The 12,565-nt window shown below is 37.1% G+C and overlaps 1 protein-coding gene across 1 annotated transcript in view; it reads left to right on the plus strand.

Moving 5' to 3' along the window:
* Positions 1-6,965: 6,965 nt before the first annotated feature.
* Positions 6,966-12,565, plus strand: part of Caap1 (caspase activity and apoptosis inhibitor 1) — a 55,117-nt gene continuing 49,517 nt past the window's right edge. The window contains exons 1-4 of the mRNA XM_047525853.1: positions 6,966-7,373; positions 8,932-9,132; positions 9,941-10,025; positions 11,102-11,177. Of these exons, the coding sequence (XP_047381809.1) occupies positions 7,068-7,373; positions 8,932-9,132; positions 9,941-10,025; positions 11,102-11,177 (668 nt within the window). The 5' untranslated portion in view covers positions 6,966-7,067. The remainder of the gene's footprint in view (positions 7,374-8,931; positions 9,133-9,940; positions 10,026-11,101; positions 11,178-12,565) is intronic.

Genomic DNA, 12,565 nt, shown 5'->3' on the forward strand with positions numbered 1-12,565 from the left:
TGTTCATATTCTTGATTTTTTTTTCCTTTGCTGTGAAGAAGGTATTTAGTTTGATACCATCCAGTTTATTGATTGATTTTACTTCTTGCACTTAGGAATCTGTTTGAGGAATTCAGTTCTTAAACTGATATGATGGAGATTTGGGCCTACTTTTTCTTCCAGGAGGTGCAGGCTCTGGTCTAATGCCTAGGTCCTTCATCTACTTTGAGTTGATTTTTGAGCAAGGTGAGAGATAAGGGTTTAATTTCATTTTGTCACATACGGATTTCCAGTTTTCCTGGCACCAGTTGTTGAGAGGCAGTCTTTTGTCCAATGTATGTTTATGGCACCTTTGTCTAATATGAGATAACTGTTTAGTGGGTTTGTCTCTGTGTCTTCTATTCTGTACCACTGGTCTTCATGTTTGTTTTGGTGCTAATACCATGCTGTTTTTGTTACTATAACTGTGTAGTATAGTTTAAAGTCTGGTATTGTGACACCTCCAAGAATCAGGGCATTTTTAAGAACATTGTTTATAACTGCAATATCATCACACTGAAGAAAATTACTAACTTCATAATACCTACTATCTGGTCCATATTTCTTGTTTGCTCCAAGAATGCCTTTTGCAACTTATGATTTGAAAGGATCTAATCTAAATAATCGAAGCTTATTTATTGTCTTAGTTATTTAGTCATGTCTCTTTAGTCTCAATCTACTACAGTCCATCTTGTTTTTTAAAATATTGACTTTAAAGAGTCTAGTCTACTCTAGAATGTGAAGCCCCACAGTTTTTATTTGTAAAACATGTTTCTGTAACCCTTATGTACTATCTAGTTATGCTTAATAAGTAATTCCAGAACTTAGTGGCTTAAAATATGGACTGGGAGCATAGTTCAGCCACAGACCACTTTCTTAGCATGCACAAATCCCTGGGTTTGATCCTGAGCACCAAAAAAATAAAAAATAGAAAAATCTCATATTTATTATCTCACACACACCTACTGGCTGAATTCTCTCATTTGTTTCATATGAGGCTGAATCAAGGTATCAGGCAAGGCTGATAGGTCACTTTTAAAGGCTTCACTGGCACAGATCCGTTTTGAAGTGCACATGGTTGGTAGGTGTTCGTGTCTTTTTGGATCCTTGGACTGAGTTCCTACTAGCTGTTGGCCAGAGGGGCTGTTCTTGTGTCTTGTTTTGTTTTTCTTTGGTCAAAAACATGACAACTTTGACAACTTGCTTCATCAGAGCCAATAAGAGAGAGTCTGTTAGCAGGACCAAAAGTTGGAATATTTATAACCTAACTAAAAGGTGATATCTCAATATTAATGTATTCTGTTGGTTGGAAGCAGGCTACTCAAGTAGGGTGGATTACTCAAGGCTCTGAATACCAGAGTAAGGATCCTTGGGCACCATGTTAAGAGTCTGCATATGACAACTATTATGTATACTGAAAGCTGTCCAGAGGCTTGGTTAGATTAAGAGTAAACTATTTTGGGCAAGAAACTCCATAGATGATATGTATTTGCTTTTTTGACTTGATTGTATCATATCAACTTCCTTAAGGAAACCTTCAGAATAAGGTAGATAAAGGAAGAGAGGAGAAAGATGACTAAAGCCCTTCTGTAAAGCAGATAAAATGGTATTCATCTTAGGACTAAAAATGAGTTGCTGGGGCTTCACATTAGTCCCTCAAGAGCATTTTAGGGACTTTTAACACAAAAGAGCAAAAATCGACTCAAGGGCGACACCTTGAGGAGTTAAGGTCACAAGCAGCACATTTGACTTAACATTCCCTTTGGTCACAATTAAAAGAGTAAATTATGGGAAACTGCTCATCAAAGTCTGGATTTTCTCTTAAAGAACACTCTCACCCACCCTGGCCGCTGACATTCCAGTTGAATTTATGTAACATACTTACAGAACTAATCTTGCTGATACTTAGAAGAGTGGGCACACAAGATGTGGGACAAACCCAAATTGCAATGGCCCAAAAGAGGGTCTTTTAAACTCAAAATTGATATATTTGTGCCATCAATTGCAAAAACTTGGTTTTAAAACCAAACAGTGGGAAAGTTACTTTCATTGGTACTTAGAAGCTTCCAAAAGAAATCCAAAGACTAGTACTCCAGGAAATAAGAAATTGTCAGAATTTACTTCAGAACCAAAAAAATGAAGATATATCTGGATTTAAGTTTCCGGAAGCTTCCACTACTTTTGATGCTCCTCTTGCTCCCCTTCCAGCTACTCCTTGAGCACCCCTTTACTTCTCTTGTCAGAACTTTCCATATCCAATCTAGCATCTCTTCTCCATCTATTCCTGAGGTAATGCTACCTTCTTTTTTCCTCTTCCTCCTCCAGACACAACCCAATCTATTAGAGTAAGCAACCCGAGACTTCTATTCTGGTTGTTCCTTCCAGGAAAAGTCAGTAACTGGTAGAGGGGCACGAGCCTTAGTATATGAACTCTGGAACAAATCTGAATTTAAGAGAATTGTCAGAGTGGGTGTGGTGGCACACACCTATAATCCCAGCTACTCAGGAGGCTGATGCAGACAGATCACAAATTCAAGTACATCTGGAAAATTAGCATGAACCTGTCTGAAAATTTAAAAGGGCTGGAGATGTAGCTCGGTGTTAAAGTGTTTGCCTAGCATGTTCTAAGGCCCTGGGTTCAATTCCTGGTACCAAAAAAAAAAAAAAAAAAAAATTAGTATTAGGAATTTTCCTGATCCAACCAAGGCCCCCATAGGATTTGCTAGAGAATTTGACCTAAATATCCAAACTTTTGATCCAACCTTTATCGCCTGGTTTACATGTTAGTTTCTGAAGGAAGAGCTAAAGAAGCAATGGTCAAAAAGGCAAACTGGAATAATCCACTAGAGGATTTTAATAATGTAGATGCAAAAAGTTGGAACCAAGCTTGCACCTTAAATTTTCCATAAGGTGGTAAATTGGGGGGGGGGGGCAAGCAATGACGTCAATAAAATGCAGACAAATTTGTGCTTATTATGAACATTTTGGGGAAGAAACTTTCAAAATATTTTGGAATGACTGAAACCATTAAAAATGGTCAAGTTTTAGGCCTATTAGAAACAATTTTAAAACCTAAATCATTGCCTATTATACAAATTCCTGGACATTCAAAAGTAGATACTGCTGAAAAACATCCATTTAGTGGATGTTATGTCTAAAAATGCATCTCTAAAATCCATCTCAGATTCAAAGGACAAATTTATTGAACTGCTCTTGCAGTTACTGTTAACAGAGGCACAAGAGTCCCTGAGAAGCAATTACAAATACAGAATAGCACAGGAGCAACTTTCTCTTCTAAAATCAGTTTATGGTACCCCAAATGACGGACCAATTCTCCCCCATGGGATTTCAGTTACCTTCTTAAAACATATCCATGACTTAATTCATTTGAACCATGATAAAATAATGTGGGTAAAACAATATTACTGGAAAACATCTATTACAATTGCTCAAAGGGTATATTCCTTTTGCACTGTCTGTCCCAAAAGTAACCCTGAAAAGCCACTTCCTGGATCACAAGGACACTTCCTTTGCCCCTGGAATCTTTTGAAATATGACAAACTGTTCATTTGTCATCATCTCATGGATATGAATGTTTTAGTAATTATTTGCACATTTTCTCATTGGGTTGAAGTACTTCTGTGCCACAGAGTCATGGCCCAAATGGTAGGAAAAATCCTACTAGAAAAGAATATTTCTTCCTGGGGAGTCCCTTATGAATTCTACAGTTAATGGAAACATATTCCTTTAGCTAAATAATTCAGCCTATTTGTAGTGAATGGTCAATGTTTCAACATTTCCACTGTGATTATTATCTTCAGTCCTCCTGACTGGTGGAATGCATAAATGGAATAGCAAGAATTAACTGACAAAACTGACAAGTTTTAAAAAATGTTTTTATTAGGGCATTGTACATAATAGTGGGGTTCATTTTGACATATTCATACATGCATGGAACACAATTTGTTCCATTTTAGTCTCTAGTACTTCCTCTTTCCCTCCCCTCCACATTCCCAATGTTCCCCTTCCTCTACTTTACTCGTCTTCTATTTTTTAAAACTGGTGCTTTATATGCATAAAAGTATGCATAAAGGTGGAATTTACTGTGTTATATTCACATATGTGCATAGCATAATTTGGTCAATTTCTTTCTGCAGTTCCTCATCAATCCCCTTCCTGTACTCCTCTGATCTCCCTTCTATTTTCATGGAACTCCCACCCTTTCTTCTCATTTTGTTCTAGTTTGCAGACGTGAAAGAAAACATATGACCCTTGACTTTGAGTCTGACTTATTTCAGTTAGCATGACATTCTCCAGTTCCATTCATTTATCAGCAAATGACACAATTTCATTCTTTTTGATGGTTGAGAAAACTCCATTGTGTATACATACCACATTTTATTAACCCATTCATCTACTGATGGGCACATAGGCCGGTTCCATAACTTGACTTGTGAATTGTGCTGCTATAGACATTGATATGCCTGTTATTACTATAGTATGCTGTTTTAGTTCTTTTGGATAAACACCGAGGAGTAGGATAGCTGGGTCTGCTATTGTCAAAGGCTTACAAAACTTCTTGCAAAAAATTCTAAGTTAACTAAGGGTTGTTTTAACAGACAGTTCCTGGAAGACAAAGGTATTATGAAAGATCACAACCTTCAACCTGGAGGTTTTATTTTTTTTACTGGAAATGAAATCAAAGGACTCTATCCAACCTTTTAAGAAGGGACACAATCAGATATTGTTTAATAGTTCCTGTGTAGCAATATTAAAGGGCATTGACTGGACTCATCTTTCTCATTTAAAAAAAGGAACCTCCCCTGCAGTAGACCTCCATACCCACCAGAGACCAAAGAAAATTAACTCCCAATCCTGTTCTTTTAAAATAAAAAAATACCATTTCCAAACACGTATACATTGTGTAATATTTAATCAAGTCAAGCATATCTGTGTCACAGGCGAGTGGGGTGCTGAAGCTCCAAACTATAGTTCTTGTCCCAATGAAAGAAAAATTTAGAGTCAGACATGAAAAGCCAAGCACAAGCATTTTATTATAAATGAAAGTAAGACTCAGCGAAGACTGCTTTCAAGAGAGAAGAAGTGTGGGTTGCCTCTGAGCAGAGAACCCAAAGGAAACTAAATGCTACTTCCAAATTTAATACTGTTTTGTTTGCTCTGAGAACTGAGGTCCACCTTTTACAGTCTTCACCAATCAGATGTTTAACTCCTCCACATCAAGCAGGGGAATTTTTGACCCTAGTTGATCCTTTCTGGAACTCACAGCAACCATCCCATTCAGGGGGTGCTTCATTGACATGTCAATTAAATGTTAATGTGGGTACTGGGATCAATAACTGCGCAAATTTCATCTTAGTGTGCCTGTACTACTTAAGAAATTTCCCTTCTGATACACATTGGTAAACCTATGGTCATAGAAAATCCTAACTGTACAATGATTCCAGTTGACCCTGTCAGGAGTTATCCCTATCACATTTCTTTCTTGACATATTTCTTAATTGACTTCTCTCCTTTCACCTGCCCCCCCCTTAGTATTTCTGTCATTTCTTTACAAGTTGCTTGATTATTCATTAGTCCTAAAAACAATTTAAAGAAAATGGTGATCCTGCTATGTTGTTGGTTTGCATTCTATTGCTGATTACTAATTACTACCTAACACTTTCAAACAGTTATCATCTCTTCCTGGTAGATTATGAGTAACTCCACATGAAGTCAAACTGCAATCATCTGGTATATTGACTTAACTTGCATGTTTCTACAGACTTGGTGAATAACACCACTAGTAAAAGGTCTTTTCCTTCTTACAGTAGTTCTTAAAAGGAATGTGTAACATAAGTGAACAACCACCAATTAATGTCCTGTTATTTCTGTCAACCAGTGCAATTTTTAACAACCTGTTTGCTGTAACCATTTTGTTGCTGATCTATAAAAACCCAGACTTCACGGGGGCGGGGGGAGGTACTGTACTTGCCTGTTGTCACACTCCTTGGGAGGTTGAAGCCAGATAGCTTGAGCACAGCGATTAGAAGCTAGCCTGAGCAGCACTGTTATACCCTTTCAAACACAAAAACAAGCAGCAAAAACCCAGACCTCTTCCACGCCATTTTGGGAATATGTATTCTAGGTAGAATTCACCACCACACGTGGCCATCCTAATTTTGATCTCTTAAAAAACTCTCCATTCTCACTTTCAGTGTGCCTCAACTTACCCTACAGGTTAAAATACTGAAATACTACAGTCAAGTGCCTTGCCTTTTAAATATCTTTTTCTAATTGCCTCCCCACCCCCACCCCTGGTACTGGGGATTGAACCAGGGACACTTTATGACTGAGCTATATCTGCAGCACCCACCCTGCCCTTTTTAAACCGAGATAGTGCCTTCCTGAATTGCCCATACTGACTTTGGAACTTGCAATCCTCCTGCCTCAGCCTCCAGAGTAGCTGGAATTACACTCATGCACCACCACACCCGGCTCTGGGCACCTTTCGAGGTAACATGGTATAGTGCCTAGAAATGACGGATAATAAGGAAAAACAAGGAAGCACAAGATCCCCATTCTTGTCCAACTCCTTAAAATACACTTTCTTAAAGATTTGCTCCAGTGACGGCAATGAAATGAAACTACTTTTCCTTAAAATTTGTTATACCGTTATGAGAATACAACTTAGAGACAAACGGGGAGCCAGCAACTGCACTGTCACTTTGTAAAGTGGCAAAACACGGAAAATAAGGCAAAGAGCTGCCGCAAAGCTCCACCCACTGTCCATTGTACAGGCAGAAACTCAAAAGTAATCCTAACGAAGCAGGCAACACTGCACCTTACCCACTCCGGTTTATCTCCGCAACTGGCGTGAGCAGCGCGACAGGTCGCGACACCGCCTCCAGGAACCACTCACCACCGTCTGCGCCAAGGCCGGAAGTGACGCAAGCCCGCGACGCCAGCACTCACCGTCCGCAGCTGCTGGAGCCAGGTTCTGTAGCTCCGGAGACGGCGGGCTCTCCCCGGATGGTTGCAGCGAAGGGATCATGACGGGGAAGAAATCTTCCCGGGAGAAGCGGCGCAAACGTAGCGGCCAGGATGCGACCGCGGCACTCGCGGCCCCGGACCTCGTACCGGTCCTTGCCAGCAGCGGCAGTGGAAGCACCAGCGGCTGCGGGAGCACCAGCGGCTGCGGGAGCGTCAGCTGCTGCGGCAACGCCAGCTTCAGTGGAAGTGTCCCTGGCGCCGGGAGCGGAGGCAGCTGCTGGGGCGCGAGCGGCGTGGATCGCGGCGAGCGCCGGAAGCGGAGGAGCACCGACTCCTCTTCCAGCGTCTCGGGCTCCCTGCAGCAGGTGCGTGCGCTCCCCTTTCGCGGCTTCCCCAGAAGAAGGCGGGCTACTAGACCTGGTGGGGCGCCTGCTGGAGCTCCTTTTGAGTGCGGAAAGCCCCAGGGTGCACCGGTTCCTGAGGTTCATGGTCCTGAGCCTTGGCGAACCCCACTTCCATGTCTTGCACTTTCAAGTTGCTGGGTTTACTGAAACTGAAAAAGCTAACTTTTTTATTTTTTAAACTTTTGGTCCTTCCACTCGTGGTCTCCTCTTTGTCCCTGAAGAGGATGTGTCGGTGAGGCGTTTGCTACCTTCAATGTCCTGTGAGCCAGACGATTTATTTCTCTATCTTCACCTTTTGGGTTATGGTTAACTCCACATGAGAAAAATTGAGGCCCAGTGAGGTTAAGGAGCAGGAGTTTAATAGCTCCTAGATTTGAATCTAATATCTGGTTCTACAAAAGTCATTTTAATGCACCATCAACCTGCTAAGATACCGCCATTTAAAAATTAGTTTATGATTTATCAAAGAACAAATGAGTATGTACATTCTCAAAGGAAAAAGTGTGGAGGGATCTCTTTGTGACTCCACATTAATAGTTGATACGCCGCCTGTATGAGCTGAGGGAAGAATGGGTTATATTTGAGTAATTCACAGAAGGTCTGGAACTCAAAAGAATGAGCATGAAGGACCAAATAACCTATATGATCCCAAGGGCAATGTGAAGTCATTGGTTTTGTTTTGTTTTGTTTTGGTACTCTGTATTGAACCCCCAGAGGTGCTTTATCACTGAGCTGCATCTCCAGCCCTTTTAATTTTTATTTTATTTTATTTTTTTTGAGATAGGGCCTTGCTTATTTGCTGGAACCAACCTCCTTCTGCCTCAACCTCCTGAGTAGCTGGGATTACAGGCTTTTCCACCACAACCCGCTACACCTGTTATTTCTAGAGACTCTGTAGGCTGAAGTTGGAAGATGGTAACTTCAAGGCCAGCCTGGACAATTTAAGGAGAGCCTTGCTCAGCTTTTTGGAAAAACTTTTAAAAAGACTGAGATTGTAGCTCAGTGGTAGAACACCCCTGGCTTCAATCCTGAGTACTACCCCTTCAACAGGAAAAAAAAAAAAAAAAGGTTCTAAATTACTGAAATTACTTGGTTACTTATAATATGATTAAATTATGTAACACTTTTCAAAATACTAACTCATGGTAAACATTATGATATTTATGATTTTTAACATTTTATTGCTATTCCATTTATGTGAATTTAAGTAGAATGACAATGCATACATAAAACTTTTGAGTAATGGCTACTTAAAGGAATATCCTAATTCTCCAAAAGTCTAGACCTGTATTCAATGTTGGTGTATTTTCATTTGTGTGACTTATTATCTTTTTTCTTTGTAGCTACTCCTTGAATTAATTGTGAAATAATACTGAACATTTAAATATTCTTTCCTGTTTTAGATAAATGTGCAAAGAGGAATTTAGAAATGTTAAGGAATCATTTATTAAAGTGTATGATGTATACATGTTCTATATATTTTAGGTAGTCTTATTTAGAGTTGTTCTTTTAATTTTAGGAAACCAAGTATCTTTTGCCAACTTTGGAAAAAGAATTATTCTTGGCAGAGCACAGTGACCTTGAAGAAGGTGGACTGGATCTGACTGTGTCATTAAAACCAGTTAGTTTTTATATATCAGACAAAAAAGAAATGCTCCAGCAGTGCTTCTGTATTATAGGAGAGAAGAAGTTACAGAAGATGCTTCCTGATGTGTTAAAGGTACCTTATTGCATTATCAGACTGTACACATACATATAGAAACTTTGTAAGGGTTTCCATATATTTATTTTTGAATATTATTTTACTGCATTTTACTGAATGCAGTTTATAATTGAGTGATCACATCTAAAACAAGCTACTAGAAGAGTTATAAGAAAGGGAATTTGGAGAACCATAGATGGCCTTGTGTATTTTAAAATTTGCTGAGAAAAAAATGTTTTAGAAAAATTTTGACACTATAGGAATAATTCTATTAAATGCAGACAGTGGTAGTAACTACATAAGAAGTAAACAAATCTTTGTGATACTTTAAGAAATACTGTTGTACAACAGTATACAATAATGTAATGGCTTATATTTCATTAAATTTATAAGGGTTTCCATATATTTATATTTGAATATTATTTAGGGAAATAGTTGTTCTGATTTTGTGGTTATGGAAAGAGGACTTGAACAAGTTAAGCCTAAGATCATGGATCTAAAGTACTTGAAGAATTGAATATTTAAACTTTTAGAACAGTTAGACCTAACATATATAGGCTGTGATTAAGAACATCTGGAAATGGACTCAACTTTAGTTTCTTCAACAAACGTGACTTTATGTATCACTATCAATATCTCAAACATTCATGTTAACTGGCAGTTTTTCAGATTTCCTCCCATAAGAAGATTTATGTGAATGAATCTACTTGGGGCTTTGTTTTATTGTAAAATTTTGTTGACACAATTTTTCTCATGATTGCAGTTTTCAGTTGATATTGGAGCTATAGTACATAAATGCAATTTTTTTAAATGTCATTTCCTTTAGAACTGTTCAATAGAAGAAATTAAAAAACTATGCCAAGAACAGTTAGAACTCCTGTCTGAAAAAAAAATCTTGAAGATTCTTGAGGGTAAGAATGCACATTTCTCATTCTGGTAACTTATTAGTTAAACTCTTTTCAGAATAAGTCCTGGGTATTCCTTCTCCTAAATGTACCTTAAATTCATTTTTGGAGAATCACTGAAATATATTCTGTTTATACTGAGAAATATAATTTACATATCAGAATAGAATTTCAAGAATAGATTTGATATAGTTTTTCTAAATCTCATATAGAAAAGAGCATATATTTGTACATTGTAATAAAATGAAAAACGTCTACAAAAATACCATTAAAAAATTACTGAGAAGGCAAAAATTTCCTTAAAATAATTCAAAAATTGTCTGCTTTATAATCTTTATAACTTTCAGCGACATATTGCATATTATTTCTGCTCTGATAAGACCCAGATTCAGAATTAGTAGAATTCATTGTGATTTGCCAATACTTATGTATCCACCTGAAGTATGGCTGCTTTTTATGATATTGATTCTTCTAGAATTTTGGATTTTTAGGCATTTATTTTTTCTTTTGGATCTTTAAGGATTTTAATATTGGCATCACAGAAGAAGAAACAAAAAATAGACATGTAAGTTTAGAGAGAACAACTTTTTAAATGTAAAACGTTTAGCTATGTGGAATGGCACACTCCTGTAATCCCAACTACTCAAGAATCTGAGGTGGGAGCATAGTTGGAGGCTAGCTTAGGCAACCTAGCGAACAAGACCTTTTCTCAAAATAAAATTTGTAAGAGGGCTAGGGATGTAGCTCAGTGATAGAGTGCTTGCCTACCACGCATGAAGCCTATGTTCAATAGATAGTACTGTCAAAAAAAAAAAAAGTTTAATGGATTTTATAACTGGAAATAGATGTATAGGTAAGTATGTAGTCTTTAAGTAAACAGACATACATTCTCGTATGTATGTGGTAAAGAGAAGGTAATGAGAAAAAAGGCATCAAGTCTCACTTTAAATACAAATGATTGAAAATATAATATTGTAACAACTATAAAGATTTAAAATACGCATTACTTTTAAAGATCACACTTTCGTGTAAATTATTCTGACATTTTAAACATGTTTTCAATAGTGTATTTCATTTATAAGGTGACAATGGTATGGACTCTGATATGGAAGAAGAGGCAGATGATGGCTCTAAGATGGGATCTGATTTAGTCAGTCAGTAAGTTAAAAAACTTTCATTTTCATTTCAAAATTTGTTATTCCTTTGGTGTTATTCCTAACATCAAAGATATAAATATTTTCTGTGTTTCATTTATATAAAATCATTCTATAGTGCATTTGTTTACTTGTAATTCAGTATTTTAGCACATGTGAAGATTTACTTACTTTTTGAAATTATAATTATTTTTCCTAAACTACTATACATAGATATAGAACAACAGTGATGCTAACTTGAAGCACAACCACATCTCTCATTTAGATTTTGAGTATAGTATTCATGTTACCTATGATTTATTAAATACCTACTCAACCAGACACTGTGTTAGTACTTAGAATATTTTATCTCATTGAATTCTTCTCCATACGTATTCATTTTAGGTGATAATAGCCTCATTTCATAGATGAACTTGTAAGGTTTATTTTACATATGTTTTAATAATCTTTACTTATATATTTGTGTGTGTACATATATACACATGTTTACATATATACACACACATATTTACCTACAAGTATATGTTATTTGATTATTATGATGACAAAAAGTTCCTAATGTCTTGGGAAGCTTACTAATCAGGAAGCAATGTGCTAATTTTTCTAGATTATTCTGCTTTATTACTATATATCAAACTTTTATTTACTAACTTCAACATCTGTTGATGATTCTTGCCTAAAACAATTGTTTTGGTAATTGCCAAAGACCAACATGTGTCTCTCTTTGCAAAGCTTGGCATTTTCCCAGAAGAATAAGAAAAGCTTTGTGGTACAGGCAATATCACAAATATGAGATTACTAGAGGCAGTAGCATAAATGCTTAAGCTGAACATACATACTTAAGCTGAAATCCAGGATTTCTTTTTTCATTTCTAATAGAAGACTCTCTGGTAAGTATCACTGAAAAGGACAATTTCATGTTAAAACTGTAGAGAGCATCAAATTATTGACTTTTCCTAAAGGATTATAAAGGTATCACTATATTGTTTGATTGCCTCATAATTAATTGATGGCTTTTGATCATCACATGCATCTTGCTCAGGGTGTCCCAGGGTGATTTACACTTAAATAGAAAATGTGCACATTTTTAATAGGTCCTATTATTGGTTTTCTTTTAAAATACTTAGCTCTGCTGGACATGGTGGCACATGCCTATAATCCTAGCTACTCATCTGAGACAAGAGAATCACAAGTCTGAGGTCAGCTTCATCAACTTAGCAAGGCCCTAAGGAGCTTAGGGAGACCCTGTCTCCAAAAAAAAAAAAAAAAAGAAAGAAAAGAAAACTGTGCTGGGGGTATCGTTCAGTGGTTAGGTACCCCTGGATTCAATCCTCAATACCAAATAAATAAATGAAATACTTAACTCAGAATATTTTATATAGTATACTAAAC

Source organism: Sciurus carolinensis, chromosome 14 (genome assembly GCF_902686445.1).
Source record: "Sciurus carolinensis chromosome 14, mSciCar1.2, whole genome shotgun sequence".
Taxonomy (NCBI): Eukaryota; Metazoa; Chordata; class Mammalia; order Rodentia; family Sciuridae; genus Sciurus; species Sciurus carolinensis.